At 43.7% G+C, this 23,061-nt stretch overlaps 1 protein-coding gene across 14 annotated transcripts in view; it reads right to left on the reverse strand.

Annotated features, from left to right (window-relative positions):
- gphna (gephyrin a) overlaps positions 1-22,564 on the reverse strand; it is a 117,370-nt gene extending 94,806 nt beyond the window's left edge. For 3 of the 14 annotated variants that reach the window (XM_036962410.1, XM_036962411.1, XM_036962408.1), the window contains exon 1: positions 22,404-22,542. In XM_036962410.1, coding sequence (XP_036818305.1) covers positions 22,404-22,467 — 64 coding nt within the window. In that variant the 5' untranslated portion in view covers positions 22,468-22,542. Of the gene's footprint in view, positions 1-22,403 lie in introns of all 14 variants that reach the window. The other 11 variants (XM_036962406.1, XM_036962402.1, XM_036962400.1 and 8 more) reach the window with 9 other exon arrangements.
- Positions 22,565-23,061: the final 497 nt, after the last annotated feature.

Genomic DNA, 23,061 nt, shown 5'->3' on the forward strand with positions numbered 1-23,061 from the left:
ATCCCTAGTGCCTGGCCACACCCCCATCCCTAGTGCCTGGCCACACCCCCATCCCTAGTGTCTGGCCACACCCCCATCCCTAGTGTCTGGCCACACCCCCATCCCTAGTGTCTGGTCACACCCCCATCCCTAGTGTCTGGTCACACCCCCATCCCGAGTGCCTGGCCACACCCCCATCCCGAGTGCCTGGCCACACCCCCATCCCGAGTGCCTGGCCACACCCCCATCCCTAGTGTCTGGTCACTCCCCAATCCCTAGTGGCTGGCCACACCCCCATCCCTAGTGCCTGGCCACACCCCCATCCCAAGTGCCTGGCCACACCCCCAAATTCTTGGGGTTTGGAAATGCTCCGAAGGATTAACCAGACTTGTGGAGGTCTGGCTGATTTCTTTTGATTTTCCCATGATGTCAAGCAAAGAGGCACTGAGTTTGAAGGTAGGCCTTGAAATACATCCACAGGTACACCTCCAATTGACTCAAATTATGTCAATTAGCCTATCAGAAGCTTCTAAAGCAATTACATCATTTTCTGGAATTTTCCAAGCTTTTTAAATGCACAGTCAACTTAGTGTAAATTATCTTCTGACCCACTGGAATTGTGACACAGTGAATTATAAGTGAAATAATCTGTCTGTAAACAATTGTTGGAAAAATTACTTGTGTCATGCACAAAGTAGATGTCCTAACCAACTTGCAAACACTATAGTTTGTTAACAAGACATTTTTGGAGTGGTTGAAAAACGAGTTTTAATGACTCCAACCTAAGTCTATGTAAACTAGTTTTAATGGCTCCAACCTAAGTGTATGTAAACTAGTTTTAATGGCTTCAACCTACAGTGCCTTGCGAAAGTATTCGGCCCCCTTGAACTTCGCGACCTTTTGCCACATTTCAGGCTTCAAACATAAAGATATAAAACTGTATTTTTTTGTGAAGAATCAACAACAAGTGGGACACAATCATGAAGTGGAACGACATTTATTGGATATTTCAAACTTTTTTAACAAATCAAAAACTGAAAAATTGGGTGTGCAAAATTATTCAGCCCCTTTACTTTCAGTGCAGCAAACTCTCTCCACAAGTTCAGTGAGGATCTCTGAATGATCCAATGTTGACCTAAATGACTAATGATGATAAATACAATCCACCTGTGTGTAATCAAGTCTCCGTATAAATGCACCTGCACTGTGATAGTCTCAGAGGTCCGTTAAAAGCGCAGAGAGCATCATGAAGAACAAGGAACACACCAGGCAGGTCCGAGATACTGTTGTGAAGAAGTTTAAAGCCAGATTTGGATACAAAAATATTTCCCAAGCTTTAAACATCCCAAGGAGCACTGTGCAAGCGATAATATTGAAATGGAAGGAGTATCAGACCACTGCAAATCTACCAAGACCTGGCCGTCCCTCTAAACTTTCAGCTCATACAAGGAGAAGACTGATCAGAGATGCAGCCAAGAGGCCCATGATCACTCTGGATGAACTGCAGAGATCTACAGCTGAGGTGGGAGACTCTGACCATAGGACAACAATCAGTCGTATATTGCACAAATCTGGCCTTTATGGAAGAGTGGCAAGAAGAAAGCCATTTCTTAAAGATATCCATAAAAAGTGTTGTTTAAAGTTTGCCACAAGCCACCTGGGAGACACACCAAGCATGTGGAAGAAGGTGCTCTGGTCAGATGAAACCTAAATTGAACTTTTTGGCAACAATGCAAAGCGTTATGTTTGGCGTAAAAGCAACACAGCTCATCACCCTGAACACACCATCCCCACTGTCAAACATGGTGGTGGCAGCATCATGGTTTGGGCCTGCTTTTCTTCAGCAGGGACAGGGAAGATGGTTAAAATTGATGGGAAGATGGATGGAGCCAAATACAGGACCATTCTGGAAGAAAACCTGATGGAGTCTGCAAAAGACCTGAAACTGGGACGGAGATTTGTCTTCCAACAAGAAAATGATCCAAAACATGAAGCAAAATCTACAATGGAATGGTTCAAAAATAAACATATCCAGGTGTTAGAATGGCCAAGTCAAAGTCCAGACCTGAATCCAATCGAGAAACTGTGGAAAGAACTGAAAACTGCTGTTCACAAATGCTCTCCATCCAACCTCACTGAGCTTGAGCTGTTTTGCAAGGAGGAATGGGAAAACATTTCAGTCTCTCGATGTGCAAAACTGATAGACATACCCCAAGCGACTTACAGCTGTAATCACAGCAAAAGGTGGCGCTACAAAGTATTAACTTAAGGGGGCTGAATAATTTTGCACGCCCAATTTTTCAGTTTTTGATTTGTTAAAAAAGTTTGAAATATCCAATAAATGTCGTTCCACTTCATGATTGTGCCCCACTTGTTGTTGATTCTTCACAAAAAAATACAGTTTTATATCTTTATGTTTGAAGCCTGAAATGTGGCAAAAGGTCGCAAAGTTCAAGGGGGCCGAATACTTTCGCAAGGCACTGTATTTCCTGTTACTAAGTCAATTTCAGTTGCTGTGCCTTTAGTTCTCCATGTGGCCCAATGTGTCTGTGAATCTAAATTGGGAACAGATATTTAACAGATGTTATCATCATTCTGTTACCAAAGTTTGCATCTGCAGTTCTTCCAGTAAATGTCGTTTTGTAAAATGTTCAGTGTAAATTGTTAAAAGTAGTCCCTGTGCATAGAGTTGTATGGTTTGTTAAACTTTGAAAAAAATGGTTTTTGTTTGGCATACATTTTAAAACTGAGTTAATTAATTATGGCTGCAATCCCCGTACAGGGGAAATTTGTGACAACTAAAAATACAATTTTGTAACATTAAACATTCTTGAAAATGCAAGTGTCTTACACCCTTCAAAAGATTAGAATCTTGGTAATCAAACTACGTTTTCCAATTTAAAATAGCTATTACAGAGAACAAATCCCATGCTTTTGCTTGAGAAGAGCAATCAAGAACAGAAACATTTTCCGCCATGACAGTTTTTACACATTCACATCTGAAGGTAAAATTATGACTTACATTCTGATATCTTGCTCTTATTTCTCTTCCTGAGTGACCCATTGATCAAATGAAGTGCCGTTTTCTTTGATAAAATCCATTTTTATAGCCCCAGTCTCAATCCCATTACTATACCCCAGCCCCAGTCTCAATCCCAGCCCCATACCCCAGCCCCAGTCTCAATCCCAGCCCCAGTCTCAATCCCAGCCCTATACCCCAGCCCCAGTCTCAATCCCAGCCCTATACCCCAGGCCTATACCCCAGCCCAGGCCTATACCCCAGCCCCAGGCCTATACCCCAGCCCCAGGCCTATACCCCAGCCCCAGGCCTATACCCCAGCCCCAGGCCTATACCCCAGCCCCAGGCCGGTTCTTCATTCATTTGAAGTGGGAGGATCAAAACGAGGTGATAGTTATATAACAAGACACAGAGGATGATTCTCTCTCTAGTCTCTACCTGCTAGGAAATACAAGCTGGCTGGGGGACAACATAATACTATTAGAAAGAGAGAGTGAGGAAGGGGGAGGGAAAGAGAAAGAGAGATTAGACCAACCTCTGGAATATCCACTACCCTGCAATGCAGCTGTTCGCCCTCTCTCTTTACATCTCTCTCTCTATGTGTGTTTTCCCGCCCTCCATCTCAGCTCATTCTGACCCGAGTATAACCACCACAGCCATACCATATATTAAACATCACTGAATCATCTTGGCAAATGAGAAATGCTAACTAAAAGGGATATAAACATATCTGTGTCCAACATTTGAGAGAAATAAGCTTTGTGTGTGTATGGAACATTTCTGGGATCTTTTATTTCAGCTCATGAAACATGGGACCAACACCTTACATGTTGCGTTTATATATTTGTTCAGTATAATATATTATCTCCTGCAGAACAAAGCAGTTCTTGCAGTGAAATGATAAACCAAATGTACATGTTTAAATCGGGAACAGGAGAGGAGAAATATTATTTATTTATTTCAGCATCTTGATAGAATGAATGAGCACTTAGTCTGTAAAGGTGCTATCTTTATCAGCATAATAAAAGCTGATATTATTTCAACCACATAACATATGTATTTAAGCCAAAGTGAAATGCTATCAGAAATATGTTGGGCTGTTTTCACAGCTTTTAATTCCCTTAAAACCGGTCAAACTGATGTAATATGGACATTTTGCATGGAAAATCTGTCCCATTTTTAAAAAATATAATTGCATTTTCTCCCTGGTCCCTAAACATCTTCGCTGTGCGAGAGAAGCAGAGATGAAAGATAACTCTACCGATGTCAACTACATTGAAGCATTCATTTTACTGACTTATGTTATGACATTTTCTGGTGAGCAAGGGTTTATTTATTCTTCCAGGTCAACAAGTAATGTAGCTAGGCTAATTTATAAACAAGTTGACTAACAAATAGCCTAGCAAAATGTCAGAAATTAGAAGCAGGAACACATCTATATGGAACAAACATATAAAAACGCAACATGTAATGAGTTGCACTGCATGAAGCAAATGGTGCTCACACCAGAAACTGACTGGTTGTCTGATCCACGCCTCTACCTTTTTTAAAGGTATCTGTGACCAACAGATGCATATCTGTATTCCCAGTCATGTGAAATCCATAGATTAGGGCCTAATGCATTTATTTAAATTGACAGATTTTCTTAAATGAACTGTAACTCAGTAAAATCTTTGAAATTGTTGCATGTTGCATTTAGATTTTTTGTTCAGTGTAAATTAGGTTAAAAAAAACAAAAAAATGTACAGCGCATCTGACTGTACAGCACATTAACTATAATAGTGGATTAGGGTTGGGTGCAGGCATTAGATTTTCAATTTGTCACATATAGGTCGGGCAGTTGCAGATGGGTTATTAGCAATTATGGGCAGGTGCGGGTGAACAAACAGCTGACCCGTGCATCACTAACACACACACACACACACACACACAACATAGATACATTCTACACTACTGATGACAGAGAGGGAGAAAGCTAGAGAGAGATGTTTTATTGTAGACAGAGATGGTTAAAAAGAGAGAGAGAGAAAGAGCGAAAGCGCAATCAACTGGAGTTTCTTCATTTGAATTAGTTTGAAATAATTACATTATGCAGCAGCAGAGTCCTGGGGTTGAATCCCAAATGGTACCCTATCCTCTATATAGTGCACTACTTTTGACCAGAGTCTTATGGGCCCGGGGCAAAAGTAGTGCACTACATAGGGAATAGGGTGCTATTGGGACATAGAAAAGAGTCCTGGAGTCTTGCAGTAACAGCTCTATGTAAAGGGCATCTCCTCCTTTATTGATGTTTTATAAATATTGAATAGATGCTTCTTACTAATAAAACAGCTCAATGCAGAATTTGAGGGAAAAAAATGAGGTTTTACAGGAAAATAAAATTGGAGAGATTAATACTTTTCCTTGAAACTACTGTGCTGATCCCACCTCGACTGACTCAATCCTACCTTAACCCTCTTTTCCATCCCTCTATCTGATCATCCCTTCTTTCCCCCATCAACCTGCTATGGGTAGAAATACAGCAAAACTGGTGAAAGAAAAGAGGAAGGGAAGAGAGGGGAAGAAAAATTAAGGGAAAAATGGAAAGCAAGGGACATTGTTAGGAGGGATGGAGTGAGTAAGAGATGGGCGAAGAGAGGACATGAGAACACAAAGGATGTAAAGATGAAAGGATGGACAAAGAGGAGGAGATTAATGACGAGGGGGGCCAAAACATACATCTTAGATTGACAGGTCTAGTCGGAGCGAGGGAGAGGAGAGCAGAGCAGAGGAGTGAGCGGGATGATGAGAGGAGAGGAAAGGGCAGGATGACACTGAGGGAAGGAGAGGAGAGGGCAGGATGACACTGAGGAAAGGAGAGGGCGGGATGACAATGAGGAAAGGAGAGGGCGGGATGACAATGAGGAAAGGAGAGGGCGGGATGATAATGAGGAAAGGAGAGGGCGGGATGATAATGAGGAAAGGAGAGGGCGGGATGATAATGAGGAAAGGATGATAATGAGGGAAGGAGAGGGCAGGATGATAATGAGGGAAGGATGATAATGAGGGAAAGAGAGGGTAGGATGATAATTAGGAAAGGATGATAATGAGGGAAGGAGAGGAAAGGGAAGGATGATAATGAGGGAAGGAGAGGAAAGGATGATACTGGAGGGAAGCAACAGAGAGATTTAAATTTATAGAGGGGAGTGTCGCGAGTCCTGCCACTGGCTGCCTGCTCCTGTGAATGAAAACACACAAACAAAAACACACACTTCCATTCCCCTGTGGTGAGAACGCATAGTAATTACCCAAAAGCCTTCACACTGATGACCTCCGTCATTGGCTGAGCTTACTGGACACACACCTACTGTGGACAAGGGTGGCATGTCCTTACCATAACCCTGCTCCATCAGATCAACACTATAACACTACAGTTTCAGCAAGCACTATATACATGATGACATAGATGTGGTGAGGGCAATCCAACTCGGCCAAAACAATGCAATTGACACGAAAAAGTGTGGGGGAAAGAGACGTTGGGGAAAGATCCCAAATCTCCTCATTGCCTCCCATCAAAATTATCCTACATTTAGGCTATTGTTTATGTATGTGTATTTCACACCACGTTGAGATAAAAATCGTAGTACAATCGAGTACAATGCTTGTATGGATGTCAACCCCAGAACATGTTCATGTCATCTTAGCCAATCAACTGCATTACAGTTAAAAAATGGCTTTGACTACCGCCACTGATTTCTGAATGCCAGCTATGCTAACGAACGGGAGTTAGCATTTAGCAGTCACTTCTTCTAAACCTGAAAAGGGACAACTTCTAAATGTTACGCAGCAAAAACTGCCAAATATATCAACATCGGACATAAGTTACCACATTGTGGGCCTGGTACAATACATAAATCATGAAGGATTTTGGGAAATATCCACTTTGATTGGTGCACATTCAACAAATCTGACTTAACTAGTCAAAGGAACGGTCTGCGTTCCAATGACTCCTTTACCACTAATGTACTACTGCATAGGGTATGCACACTGGAGCTGGCTTCCTGGACCCAGATTCTCATTTGAAAGTGCTTGTAAACCCCTAGAGTTGATCAAAGTTACATATCAGTTGACATTGTTTGTCATCTCTAGATTAAACCTTTTTGCATTGGACACGGCTCAGTCCACCGCAACCAGTGTCGCACGTCCGCTTGTGAGCTAGAGCGGCGTTTGTCAGACCGTGAGACATCCCGAGAATTGGTCTTCTCAGGAAAACGTCTTTAGCAAACCAGTCTATGGAAAGGGGAGACTCTCACAATGGTGTTCTCTGTTTTGTTCTACATCCTCCAAAAGTGTCAGGGGACTCATCTGAAGTCAATTTTGTCAATGTGCCCACTTCTGTTTGTAGCGTCCAAACCGTTTGGGCTACAAACTAATGTGACTAACCCCACTGTGGAAAGGGGACATTCTCACGAACACGATGGTGGTCTCCGTTTTGCACTACGAGCCCCACAAGTGTCGCAGGACCGGTACCGGTTTCAAAAACTGTACGAAGTATGAAGGGTGTTTTGTGCCTACCCCCCAAAAAAGGGAATAAAACATCTTTAGGATAGGGGACAGTTGCGTCCCACTTGGGCAAAAAACAGGGAAAATGCAGTGAGGCAAATGTAAAAAAAATTATATAAAAATCTAACTTTCATTAAATCCCACATGTAAGATACTCAATTAAAGCTACACTCATTGTGAATCCAGCCAACATGTCAGATTTTAAAAAGGCTTTTCAGCGTAAGCATAAGATTCTATTATCTGATGATAGCACAACAGTAAACAAAGAGTGTAGCATATTTCAACCCTGCAGGCGCTACACAAAACGCAGAAATAAAATATGCATTACATTTGACGAGCTTCTTTTGTTGGCACTCCAATATGTCCCATAAACATCACCATTGGTCCTTTTGTTCGATTTATTCCGTCCATATATATCCAAATGTCCATTTATTTGACGCGCTTGACCCAGAAAAAAAACAGCTTCCAAAAATGCAACGTCACTACAAAATATTTCAAAAGTTGCCTATAAACTTTGCCAAAATATTTCAAACTACTTTTGTAATACAACTTTAGGTATTTTTAAACTTTAATAATCAAATTGTAGACGGGTCTATCTGTGTTCAATACAGGAAGACAACAAACCATGCTACTTTTCGCACTCTCAAGTGTTACCCAGTTCCTAGATGGCCTACTTCTTCATTGCACAAATGAATAACCTCAACCAAATTTCAAAGAATGGTGACATCCGGTAGGAACTGAAAACAGGTTCCAAAGAAATATAATTTGCCAATGAGAACTCAGTGAACAGACAGAGAACAAAAAATATATAATTCTGAACGGTTAGTCCTCTGGGTTTTGCCTGCTACATAAGTTCTGTTATACTCACAGACATGATTCAAACACTTTTAGAAACTTCAGAGTGTTTTCTATTCAAAGCTACTAATAATATGCTAATCTTATATTCCAAATTCTATATTTTAACAAATATTTTATTTTTATTTATTTTTGATACCTAAAGTAAAACAAATTCAAAACCACATAGCTAAATTATACATACTATGACCATCTTAAAAAATATATTTTTTTAACTTATAACCCCCCCACCCCCACGTCTTACATGCTGACCACACCGCGTCTGCGTTGCCAAGCACTAAAATAGAAGTCAGTTCTATTTGTGACGCTGGACGCGGTACAAGTCCTGCCTCTCCCATCTCCTCATTGGTTTATAAAAGCAGATACCCACGTGCCATCTCCTGATTGGTTATACCCACGTGGGTGATTGAAAGATAAACTGAGTTTGGTCGGTCGTGTTAACTATGATGGCGGCAGGTAGCCTAATGGTTAGAGCGTTGGACTAGTAACCGAAAGGTTGAAAGATCGAATCCCCGAGACAAGGTAAAAATCTGTCGTTCTGCCCCTGAACAAGGCAGTTAAACCCACTGTTCCTAGGCCGTCACTGACAATAAGAATTTGTTCTTAACTGACTTGCCAAGTTAAAAAGTTTTTTTTTTAAAAACGATGCCAATAGTCATATAAAGTCCAAAGAATAAAAAGCCTGGAAGGAGGAGAGATGACTAGAAATGATTTGGTTGACCATTTTAAGTGTGGTTTAATTGTCGGAGTAGAGGACTTGGTGCATTTCAGGTAAAATAACTCAATGTTTATATCCCAGGACAAATTAGCTAGCAACAGCAAGCTAGCTAGCTAATTTGCCATAAATGTTTAATGCTTTTTGACCTGTCCCCAAATTAATATAATTGTTTCAAAGTTTGTTTTGATATTTCAACCTGCGTGTCGTGATCGCGTTTGGGTACGATGTTAGACTCCAGAGATTAAGTCCAGGAATAGGAAGACACACTGAATGTCACCAGGGCTCCAGAGTGGCTCAGCGGCCTAAGGCACCGCATCTCAGTGCAAGAGGTGTCACTACATACAGCCTGGATTCGAACCAAGATGTATCACAACAGACCATGATTGGGAGTTCCATACGGTGGTGCAAAATTGGCCAGCGTCGTCCAGGTTTGGCCGGTGTGGACCATCATTGTAAATAAACATTTGTTCTTCACTGACTTGCCTAGTTAAATAAATGTTACATTATTTATTTTTATTTTTTAAGACCTATGAATCCCCTATGATGCCTACTATGGTCAGGATAAATGTGTCAGTGCTTTTACCCTGCTGAGGTAGACCGGCTGTAGATGTGCTTAATTAACAGGCCCACAACCACTCTGTCACTGCTGCTTACGGTCTCTCAGCGAACAGGATGTCATTCCCGTAACTCTGCGGCACTAAAGACTAAACAGGCTAAGAGACTAGACTTGCCACTGCCACATCACATATCTCCATACATTAATTGGCTGCCTGGCAGCCCTGCAGATAGCAAAAGGCCAAGGGATACATTACAGTAACTACAGCACTAAACAGGCTGACAGCATGTCATTCCTGTAGCCCTGCCGTACTAAACCTGTCTCATACCTCCTATAGGCTATGCTGTATGTGCTGACATGCAGATGGCAAAATGCCAAGGGATGCATACTATAATGTAATCTCTATTTAACATATTCTGATTATCTCATCCATAGAAGGGGCTGAAAGTACGGATGTGTCCCAAATGGCACTCCTATTCCCTTCATATACACAAACAGGGAACACGGTACCATTTGAGAGGGAAGCCTATGTATGTCAGTCTGTTACTATAGAAATGTCACGTGTCCCTGCTGCTTGCATGAGTGAATGATTGTGAATAAAATAGTAGACATTATGAGCTCTCTCTGTGTTTTGAGTGAGTGCAATTGTGTGTGCACTAAGACCACACTCAACAAGCTGTATAGGGCTATAAGAAAACAAGAAACCACAGTCAACAAGCTGTATAGGGCTATAAGAAAACAAGAAAATGCTCATCTGGGAGATGGAGTTCCTAGTGGTCAGTGATTTTAATGCAGGGAAACTGAAATCCATTTGACCTAATTGATAGCAACATGTCACCTATGTAACTAGAGGCTAAAACACTCTAGATCCCCATTACTCCACAGAGAGACGCATACAAAGCTCTCCCTCGCCCTCCATTTGGCAAATCTGACCATAACATCATCCTCCCGATTCCTGCTTATAAGCAAAAACTCTTACAGGAAGTACCAGTGACACGCTCAATACGGAAGTAGTCTGATGAAGCGGATGCTAAGCTACAGGACTGTTTCACAGCACAACAGGTGTGGACTAATAGTGAAATACTTCCTCACAGGCACTTCCCAACAATGCAGAGAAAGAAAATAGAGAAATAATAGAAAAGTAATAAAAGTAACAATAGATACACTGCGTAATGATAACTTCACTATATACAAGGGGTGCGAGTACTTTAGATAACCTGTCAGGCAGAGAGAGCTTGCATCTCCCAAACAGCTGGTGCGTGGAGCGAAAACCGACGGAGGTAGGAGAGATGTTCCAAGTTATGATATCTACTAGAAAATGCTAAGGCAAGAATGGGTATGAAAACCAGGAATTCAACAAATTCAAAGTCTTGGTTGAATATTTGCCATGCGGAATTGAGTCATCATGGAATAGCCTCCCTTAAAAATCAGACATTTCCTCTAGGCACTTAAGTCCTTGAAAAGTTATTGAAGTTATGATGGCCGATTAAGATGTTCTACTGCTCCAATATAATTATTGTGTGATATAATTTCTGACCAGTTTTAATGAGAGATGTCGTCGCTGTCGTTTGTTTCCCGCCATTTCAATTGAAGGGTGTTGAATGTTCGCTTCAACTTTCTATTCCATACAAAGCATTCCGATTACAAAGCATTCCGATTACAAAGCATTCCGATTACAAAGCATTCCGATTACAAAGCATTCCGATTACAAAGCATTCCGATTACAAAGAAAACACGGTTATTGGTCATTTTCTCGTTTTAAAACATGAGACGAGACATTAACTCAACATCTGACCAGCTACCTGATGGACAGACTTCATTAGTGTGTTTCAGTTAGGAGCATGCTGCCAATTTAGTCAGGCAAAGCCCACATTATTCTGACATACAGTGCCTTCAGAAAGTATTCAGACCCCTTCACTTTTTCCACATTTTGTTACGTTACAGCCTTATTCTAATATTGATTCAATTGTTTTTCCCCCTCATCAATCTACACACAATACCCCATGATGACATCACAATACTCCATAATGACATCACAATAGCCAATAATGACATCACAATACCCCATAACGACAAAGCAAAAACAGGTTAAGAATGTTTTGCTAATCTATAAAATAAAATAAACTGAAATATAACATTTACATAAGTATTCAGACCCTTTACTGAGTACTTTGTTGAAGCACCTTTGGCAGAAATTACAGCATTGAGTCTTCTTGGGAATGATGCTACAAGCTTGGCACACCTGTATTTGTTAAGTTTCTCCCATTCTTCTTTGCAGATCCTCTCAAGCTCTGACAGGGTAGATGGGGAGCGTTGCTGCACAGCTATAATTCAAGTCCAGGTTCTGGCTGGGCCACTCAAGGACATTCAGAGACTTGTCCTTAAACCACTCTTGCATTGTATTGGCTGTGCGCTTAGGGTCATGTCCTGTTGGAAGGTGAACCTTCGCCCCAGTCTGAGGTCCTGAGTGCTCTGGAGCAGGTTTTCATCAAGGATATCTCTGTACTTTGCTCAGTTCATTTTTGCCTCGATTCTGACTAGTCTCCCAGTCCCTGTCGCTGAAAAACATCCCCACAGCATGATGCTGCCACCACCATGCTTCACCGTAGGTGATGGTGCCAGGTTTCCTCCAGACGTGAGGCTTGGCATACAGGCCAAAGAGTTCAATCTTGGTTTCATCAGACCAGACAATCGTGTTTCTCGTGGTCTGAGTCTTTAGGTGCCTTTTGGCAAACTCCAAGCAAGCTGTCATGTGCATTTTACTGAGGAGTGGCTTTCGTCTGGCCACTCTACCATAAAGACCTGATTGGTGGATTGCTGCAGAGATGGTTGCCCTTCTAGAAGTTTATCCCATCTCCACAGAGGAACTCTAGAGCTCTGTCAGAGTGACCATTGGGTTCTTGGTCACCTCCCTGACCAAGGCCCTTCTACCCAGATTGCTCAGTTTTGACGAGAAGCCAGCTCTAGGAAGGATGAGTCTTGGTGGTTCCAGACTTCTCCCATTTAAGAATAATAGAAGCCACTGTGTTCTTGGGGATCTTCAATGCTGCGGAAATGTTTTGGTACCCTTCCCCAGATCTGTGCCTAGACACAATCCTGTCTCGGAGCTGTGCCTGGACACAATCCTGTCTCGGAGCTCTATAGACAATTCCTTCAACCTCATGGCTTGGTTTTAGCTCTGACATGCACTGTCAAATGTGGGACCTTACATAGACAGGTGTGAGCCTTCCAAATCAATTTAAATTTACCACATTTACCAACTTTGCAAACATTTCTAAAAACCTGTTTTCACTTTGTCATTTATGACAAAGTTAATTAATAACTGTCAATAATTAGTGCGACCAAATCATGTGCTGGTGCCACCAACTGAAAAAGTGTAGAACCCTACAGGGTCTCAGCAAGATCAAGTCAGAAGGAAACACTCTCCACATGGTCCAGTGTTCAGCTCAGTGCTCAACTCCTGAATGTCATCGACTCTCACAACATTAGTCATGTTGAATGAAAAACTCATTATATACAGTACAGCTAAACCATATCTGACTGACTGTGACCTCGTCCTACTTCCCCCATCCATAACGGTTTAGTAATAATAATAAACAGGGGTATTACTAAGCTCTGTGTGTGTGTGTGTGTGTGTGTGGGGGGGGGGGGGGGGGGGGGGGATTTAAAGCAGAGGAAAGAAGCAGCAGAAAACAGAAGAATTCAAGCCACATGACTGACTGCTCACTACACCACAGAGGAGTGGACCTCTAGGGTAACAGAAAGCTACGTGACTGACTGCTCACTACTCCACAGAGGAGTGGACCTCCAGGGTAACAGAAAGCTACGTGACTGACTGTTCACTACACCACAGAGGAGTGGACCTCCAGGGTAACAGAAAGCTACATGACTGTGACTGTTCACTACACCACAGAGGAGTGGACCTCCAGGGTAACAGAAAGCTACATGACTGTGACTGTTCACTACACCACAGAGGAGTGGACCTCCAGGGTAACAGAAAGCTACATGACTGTGACTGCTCACTACACCACAGAGGAGTGGACCTCCAGGGTAACAGAAAGCTACATGACTGACTGCTCACTACACCACAGAGGAGTGGACCTCCAGGGTAACAGAAAGCTACGTGACTGCTCACTACACCACAGAGGAGTGGACCTCCAGGGTAACAGAAAGCTACATGACTGTGAGCACAGAGGAGTGGACCTCCAGGGTAACAGAAAGCTACGTGACTGTGACTGTTCACTACACCACAGAGGAGTGGACCTCCAGGGTAACAGAAAGCTATGTGACTGTGACTGCTCACTACACCACAGAGGAGTGGACCTCTAGGGTAACAGAAAGCTACGTGACTGACTGCTCACTACACCACAGAGGAGTGGACCTCCAGGGTAACAGAAAGCTACGTGACTGACTGCTCACTACACCACAGAGGAGTGGACCTCCAGGGTAACAGAAAGCTACGTGACTGACTGCTCACTACACCACAGAGGAGTGGACCTCTAGGGTAACAGAAAGCTACGTGACTGTGACTGCTCACTACACCACAGAGGAGTGGACCTCCAGGGTAACAGAAAGCTACGTGACTGTGACTGCTCACTACACCACAGAGGAGTGGACCTCCAGGGTAACAGAAAGCTATGTGACTGTGACTGCTCACTACACCACAGAGGAGAGGACCTCCAGGGTAACAGAAAGCTACGTGACTGACTGCTCACTACACCACAGAGGAGTGGACCTCCAGGGTAACAGAAAGCTACGTGACTGACTGCTCACTACACCACAGAGGAGTGGACCTCCAGGGTAACAGAAAGCTACATGACTGTGACTGCTCACTACACCACAGAGGAGTGGGAGATGTCCGGTGCTACAGACACGCCCCCTCTATGAGAGTCACACAGGCACAAATCCTGCGCAGGTACAGCTAGGAGCAGTAGCAGAGTGGAAGCTAGAGAGGCCCAATAACAATATCCCAAACACCTCAGATAATGCCAAGAACCAAGTAAATGCAGTGATAGAGGCTGGACTGGGACCACAGATAGCTTGCTTTGCACTTGTGATCAATTTAGGATCCCAAAGGGGAATCTCAGGTAACCAGATGGACCGCCTCCTTGGGAGGATCAGGAAGGTGGTTTCCTTTTTACACCGAAGAACAACAGCCACTCATGTGCTTAAGACCAAGCAGGAAATGTTACAGCTACCAACCCACAAGCTCATACACCATGTCACAACATGGAAATTCACTTTGACATGTTGGAGCTCTATCTTGAGCAGCAGACAGCTGTATACTCTGCACTGACAGACAAGACCCTGAAAAAACATAAAGACATCGTCACCTTGTCTGATGATGATGTGAAAGTAGCAGAGGAGGTCCTCCAGGTGATCAAACCCCACAAAACAGTTACAAACCTACTGAGCACTGAAACTGCACTGTCTGTGTCCATGATCCTACCTCTGAAAACAAGGATTCTGCAATCCATGGCCCCAAGTGAGGAAGACAGCACCATCACTAGAGATGTCAAGGCTGCCATTAGAGAGGACCTGAACCCCAGATACCCCCCTAATGTACAGGACTACGTTCATAGATCTATTGCACTGGATCCAAGGTTCGAGTCCCTGCCTGTTCGAGTCCCTGCCTGCTCGAGTCCCTGCCTGCTCGAGTCCCTGCCTGCTCGAGTCCCTGCCTGCTCGAGTCCCTGCCTGCTCGAGTCCCTGCCTGCTCGAGTCCCTGCCTGCTCGAGTCCCTGCCTGCTCGAGTCCCTGCCTGCTCGAGTCCCTGCCTGCTCGAGTCCCTGCCTGCTCGAGTCCCTGCCTGCTCGAGTCCCTGCACTACGCCGGAGGACAGAGGATTGTGGCCACTGAAGAGGTAAAAAAAATGATAAGTCAATAACTTAAATAATAAATATAGTGCAGTCTAATGTTAATCTATTCATACAGTCCTCCCGACTGTATGTAATGAAACCTAAGATTACCTGGGGTACCAATGTAAGAAATAACACGTACAAAAACAAAAACCTGCATAGTTTCCTAGGAACGCCAAGCGAGGCGGCCATCTCTGTCGGCGCCGGAAGTAGAAACATGACCGAATACAAACAGTGTAGCTATTCCCTCCGCAAGGCAATCAAACAAGCTAAGTGTCAGTATAGAGGCAAAGTAGAGTAGCAATTCAACGGCTCAGACACAAGAGGTATGTGGCAGGGTCTACAGTCAATCACGGATACCAAAAAGAAAAATTCAATCAATCCTTATCCCAGTCTGCTGTTCCAACATGCTTCAAGAGGGCGGCCATTGTTCCTGTTCCCAAGAAAGCTAAGGTAACTGAGCTAAACGACTACCAACCGTAGCACTCACTTCCGTCATCATGAAGTGCTTTGAGAGACTAGTCAAGGACCATATCACCTCCAGCATACCTGACACCCTAGACCCACTCCAATTTGCTTACCGCCCCAATAGGTCCACAGATGACGCAACCGCAACCACACTGCACACTGCCCTAACCCATCTGGAAGACCTATGTGAGAATGATGACTACAGCTCAGCATTTAACACCATAGTACCCTCCAAACTCATCATCAAGCTCGAGACCCTGGGTCGCGACCCCGCACCTGGGTACTGGACATCCTGACGGGCCGCCCCCAGGTGGTGAGGGTAGGCAACAACATTTCCACCCCGCTGATCCTCAACACTGGGGCCCCACAAGGGTGCGTTCTGAGCCCTCTCCTGTACTCGCTGTTCACCCACGACTGCGTGGCCATGCACGCCTCCAACTCAATCATCAAGTTTGCGGACGACACTACAGTGGTAGGCTTGATTACCAACAACGACGAGACGGCCTACAGGGAGGAGGTGAGGGCCCTCGGAGTGTGGTGTCAGGAAAATAACCTCACACTCAACGTCAACAAAACTAAGGAGATGATTGTGGACTTCAGGAAACAGCAGCGTGAGCACACCCTATCCACATCGATGGGACAGTAGTGAAGAGGGTAGTAAGTTAAGTTCCTCGGTGTACACATCACGGACAAACTGAATTGGTCCACCCACACAGACAGCGTTGTGAAGAAGGCGCAGCAGCCCCTCTTCAACCTCAGGAGGCTGAAGAAATTTGGCTTGTCACCAAAAGCACTCAAACTTCTACAGATGCACAATCGAGAGCATCCTGCAGGGCTGTTTCACCACCTGTTACGACAACTGCTCCGCCCACAACCGTAAGGCTCTCCAGAGGGTAGAGAGGTCTGCACAACGCATCACCGGGGGCAAACTACCTGCCCTCCAGGACACCTACAGCACCCAATGTCACAGGAAGACCAAAAAGATCATCAAGGACAACAACCACCCGAGCCACTGCCTGTTCACCCCGCTATCATCCAGAAGGCGAGGTCAGTACAGGTGCATCAAAGCAGGGAACGAGAGACTGAAAAACAGCTTCTATCTCAAGGCCATCAGACTGTTAAACAGCCATCACTAACATTGAGTGGCTGCTGCCAACATACTGACTCAAATCTCTAGCCACTTTAATAATTAAAAATTGGATGTAATAAATGTATCACTTGTCACTTAAACAATACCACTTTATGTAATGTTTACATATCCTACATTACTCATCTCATATGTATATACTGTACTCTATACCATCTACTGCATCTTGCCTATGCCGCACGGCCATTGCTCATCCATATATTTTTATGTACATATTCTTATTAATTCCTTTACACTTGTGTGTATAAGGTAGTTGTTGTGAAATTGTTAGATTACTTTTTAGATATTACTGCATGGTCGGAACTAGAAGCACAAGCATTTCGCTACACTCGCATTAACATGTGCTATCCATGTGTATGTGACCAATAAAATTTGATTTACATATAAAGTGGGTAAAACAGTATGTAAACATTATTAAAGTGACCAGTGTTCAATGACTATGGGGCATGAGTTCCAGATGGAATTAGCTGTCTGCCTTCCTTCACTGACAGCCCGGTCTTATAGGTGTTACAGATACAATATCTGATCACAGATCAGCCAACAAAAGGCTTTAGAGAGGTTATACACAATAATTACAGATCTGTGGAGTGTTGAATATCCAAACAGACAAGATGCCACACGTGTCACTATCAACACGTCCTCTCACCTCAACACGTCCTCTCACCTCATCAACTCTTCAAAGGGGGAGACACCCTGGACGCAAACTGTTACAGACCTATATCCATCCTGCCCTGCCTATCTAAGGTCTTCGAAAGCCAAGTCAACAAACAGGTCACCGAACATCTCGAATCCCACTGTACCTTCTCCGCTGTGCAATCTGGTTTCCGAGCCGGTCACGGGTGCACCTCAGCCACGCTCAAGGTACTAAACGATATCATAACCGCCATCGATAAAAGACAGTACTGTGCAGCCGTCTTCATCGACCTTGCCAAGGCTTTCGACTCTGTCAATCACCATATTCTTATCGGCAGACTCAGTAGCCTCGGTTTTTCTGATGACTGCCTTGCCTGGTTCACCAACTACTTTGCAGACAGAGTTCAGAGTGTCAAATCGGAGGGCATGCTGTCCGGTCCTCTGGCAGTCTATGGGGGTGCCACAGGGTTCAATTCTCGGGCCAACTCTTTTCTCTGTATACATCAATGATGTCGCTCTTGCTGCTGGTGAGTCTCTGATCCACCTCTACGCAGACGACACCATTCTGTATACTTCTGGCCAGTCCTTGGACACTGTGCTATCTAACCTCCAAACGAGCTTCAATGCCATACAACACTCCTTCCGTGGCCTCCAACTGCTCTTAAACGCTAGTAAAACCAAATGCATGCTTTTCAACCATTCGCTGCCTGCACCCGCACGCCCGCCTAGCATCACCACCCTGGATGGTTCCGACCTAGAATATGTAAACATCTATAAGTACCTAGGTGTCTGGCTAGACTGTAAACTCTCCTTCCAGACTCATATCAAACATCTCCAATCGAAAATCAAATCTAGAGTCGGCTTTCTATTCCGTAACAAAGCTTCCTTCACTCACGCCGCCAAACTTACCCTAGTAAAACTGACTATCCTACCGATCCTCGACTTCGGCGATGTCATCTACAAAATAGCTTCCAATACTCTACTCAGCAAACTGGATGCAGTTTATCACAGTGCCATCTGTTTTGTTACTAAAGCACCTTATACCACCCACCACTGCGACCTGTATGCTCTAGTCGGCTGGCCCTCGCTACATATTCGTCGCCAGACCCACTGGCTTCAGGTCATCTACAAGTCTATGCTAGGTAAAGCTCCACCTTATCTCAGTTCACTGGTCACGATGGCAACACCCACCCGTAGCACGCGCTCCAGCAGGTGTATCTCACTGATCATCCCTAAAGCCAACACCTCATTTGGCCGCCTTTCGTTCCAGTTCTCTGCTGCCTGTGACTGGAACGAATTGCAAAAATCGCTGAAGTTGGAGACTTTTATCTCCCTCACCAACTTCAAACATCTGCTATCTGAGCAGCTAACCGATCGCTGCAGCTGTACATAGTCTATCGGTAAATAGTCCACCCAATTTGACCTACCTCATCCCCATACTGTTTATATTTATTTACTTTTCTGCTCTTTTGCACACCAATATCTCTACCTGTACATGACCATCTGATCATTTATCACTCCAGTGTTAATCTGCTAAATTGTAATTATTCGCATACCTCCTCATGCCTTTTGCACACAATATATATAGACTATTTTTTTCTACTATGTTATTGACTTGTTTATTGTTTACTCCATGTGTAACTGTGTTGTCTGTTCACACTGCTATGCTTTATCTTGGGCAGGTCGCAGTTGTAAATGAGAACTTGTTCTCAACTAGCCTACCTGGTTAAATAAAGGTGAAATAAATAAAAAAATAATAATAAATTTAAAAAACACGTCCTCTCACCTCATCAACACGTCCTCTCACCTCAACACGTTCAAACTTCTTTCATTGCTGGCAGACAGACTTGGGTTGGTTGTTCAAGGTCATTTGTCTGAAAAGTCTCAACAAACTCATAGTCTTTGTAAAAGGTTGAACACAGACAAAACTATTCTACTACTTACACACATAGGAGATATGGTGATATCAACACGCAACTGAGGCTGTTATGCAAAGGCAGGCGGGGGGAGAGAAAGCGGAGACTGAGCATGTAGCATAGCATCAGGTTGTGATCAGTGCTTTGAACAGCAAAGAGACAGGGGCTGTCAGGCAGACGGTCTACTCTACTCATCCTGGAAGAATCTTTGATGCCAAACGCAGCTCCTTCAGATGGAACGTTAAGAACCAGAAGACTTTTTGAAAGGTTTTTATTTTCTGTTTCTCACTCCAAGTTGTTTTTTTATTTTGTTTATTAAGGATAATACCGCCACAAAATTCTAAATAACTCAGACACACTGCATTTTCACTCGCTGGACTATAGGAGGCTAAACATAAAATATGACAGACAGATCGGGTGGACAGGACAGACACAGATCACAGACAGACCGTCGAACAGATAGCAGACTGATCAGCTGGATCGACAGAGAGACAGCACAATTTCTTAGGCTACTACTAAAGTCCCATCACACGCTGCATATCCCTGACCAACACAAATGAAGCACACCACTCACCTTAAACACACACACACCTGCAAGGACAATTAGCATAGCTGCCACTACACACACACACACACCTGACAAGGCCCATTATCATAGCTGCCAGCCACTAGACACACAGCAGGTTTTTGTTTCACTACACCACAGGAGCTGTCTCAGTTAAACAGTTAAACACAGAGATACTGTACTGTCAGGCTGGTAGGATATATGGTGCTTTCACCTGCCCAATACACACAGACAGGCCCAATAACACACACACACACACACTTTGTAATAATAAATCATAGTAAATTCTTATTTTAAAACCCAGGACTACTGTATGTCTAATTGAGAACATACAGTAGACAGACTATACTAATACAGTAACATCAGAAGCCCCGGCCACACACAGTTCTGACAGGCTCAGTTTGCCTGTTATAGAAATGGGTAAGAAAATGTGTAGTCTGCCACTGAACCCTTCCATTGGCATTTCCCAGTGAGAGGCTTCACAGAGGGAATCCTGAGATCTATGTTTGAGGAAAGACCATATGGAGAGCAGACAGGACCGATGGCATTTAATGTTGGGAGAAAACAGCCCTTTTAGCTAAGAGCTAGTGTTCACCTCTTCAAGTAGGCTTGTAGACACTATCACTATCATTCACATTAGTCATCAACAGTAAAATACTGATGTACTAGTCAAATTAGTAGCCTATATTAGTATTTTCTATTTGCATACAAAATCCACAATCTTAACAGCTCATAATACCTTCAAGACTCATTGGGCTGTCTGAAGGTCAAAGGTGAAACCAATGTATTTCAGTCTCTCTGAAGCAGACATGTTGGGGGGGGGGGGGGGGGGGGCAGCATTCAGGCTTGCAAATTGTCAAGCACTGCTTACTTTCCACAGATAAGCATCTGCTTCAGCAAGATGTCATAAATAAAGCTGAAGAACTCTTTCGACTGAAGGGAGAAAGAGTACCTATGCCTAATGATGAACGCCGCTAAAAGAGCGGTAGCGGTACATGTCATTTGGGAAAACCCCTACGCCCCACCCATCGTATCAAAATCAAAAAAATCCTTAGATATTTCTTGAATAAACCGCTGCCCTGATACGCTCCATTTCAGCACCACAATTCAATGGACAGCGCCTAACCTGAATCTTGGGGGCGGGGTGGGGTACTCGTGTGTGATAGCAATCTGACTACCGCGGAGGACTATAGTTAAGAACGTGTGTGTGTGTGTGTCACGAAGCATGACAGGCACGTTACTTTTGTGCACAGAGGCAGTGGAATGCCAATGTTGTCCAACGGAGTCGTATTTTACCTATTATTCTTGCCATATAAAACGGGTCCGGTGAGTGGGACAGGGATAGCAAGCTCAGTAGCCAGAGTCTTGCCTTTGGATTTTAAAAAAGCGATTATACTCCACGGCTGGCTATAGGGACTACAGCTGCACCAAAATACAGCTCCATTTTGTCATGCATCCAAATTAAATCTATTTCAACAGTCATCTGTATTGTTTGGTGCGGCTATATATAACTAGCAATCCGAATGAAAATGACACGCTCGAGAACAAATTACGTCGCAACCTTCCCACACTAAAACTGATGCAATCTATCTGAAATATTTGCTTATTTTCCATATGAATAGCAATACTAACTTGGCAAACATCACATAATTCTATAACAGTATAGCTTAGCAACAATGCTGAAAATAAGCTAATGTAAGAATTCATTCTCATATATGCAGATCTCATATTCGAGTCCGTGACACTGGCATAACCTGGCTCGTGCTGCTCTGCTTTGCCAGGCTAGTTGCTTTTACCTTGCGTACAATACATGAATTATTCAAATCACTAAACACTTTTCACCTTCATGGATATATCGTGTTTCTTGCGTATGAAAACCACTGAAAGGATGCACATTTTAGAATATATACAGAGACAAACCTTTGTAAATCACCAGCGGTACAGAAGTCAAGAACACGGTCAAGCAGTGAGTGGCAGCAAGTTAACCGTTTGACAGGCTCGAGAAGCCGATACAAGATAGCCACAGCTCAGCTAGCTAGCTGGCCACAACCCGGTGGAGAGCAAGACAGCAAAGACAATCATATACAATTAACACACAAGGGTAGCCGGAGGTGGCAACAAACGTTTTAGACAGATTTGGAAATTACCCGTTAGAATTCCAACTCGTATTTGGTGGTCGTGGTTGGTTAAAATCATCCCTTCCGACGCCATGTTTACCACCGCTCTCGCCAGTACTGAGGATCCAGAGATAATCAATGGCAGAGCGCATCAAACGAGGGGGAGGCGGATGGAGGAATATCAGAGAGGAAAAGGCAAAGCGAGAGGATTTACTCCACCCAAAATCTGTCCTCGTGAGATAAGCCTTTTTTGTATGGAGGTCTATGAGAGTTTCAAATTACGCTAGCCTTATTTGATCGAATAGATGTTTTGTAATGTTTAGGCTGTTACAAATGTACTGACATAAGTGGATGCACGTGGCATTCCGGCAACTTTAAGTTTGCCTGTTGTCTGGCCTCACGTTGGCTAGAACTGTCCCACCTGATCTCGCCTGTCTTCCATCGTTGAAGACAATATTTCCATTGTTAGAGGGGTTACTCGAATATCTTGTCAATATCAGATATACTTTTTGGGAACATAATGGGGGCTAGGCTAGAGAAGCCGAGCTCAGATCATGCAGAAGGACGATGTTCATAGACACATTTATATTTAGAATCAACCCTGTTCTTTACTGTGCGTGGGCAGTCAGAAAGGACTCTTTGTACAGATATGTGAATGCATGCATTCCTGTGGAAACCCTTACAAGTA

The sequence above is a fragment of the Oncorhynchus mykiss genome, chromosome 25 (genome assembly GCF_013265735.2).
Source record: "Oncorhynchus mykiss isolate Arlee chromosome 25, USDA_OmykA_1.1, whole genome shotgun sequence".
NCBI classification, from domain to species: domain Eukaryota; kingdom Metazoa; phylum Chordata; class Actinopteri; order Salmoniformes; family Salmonidae; genus Oncorhynchus; species Oncorhynchus mykiss.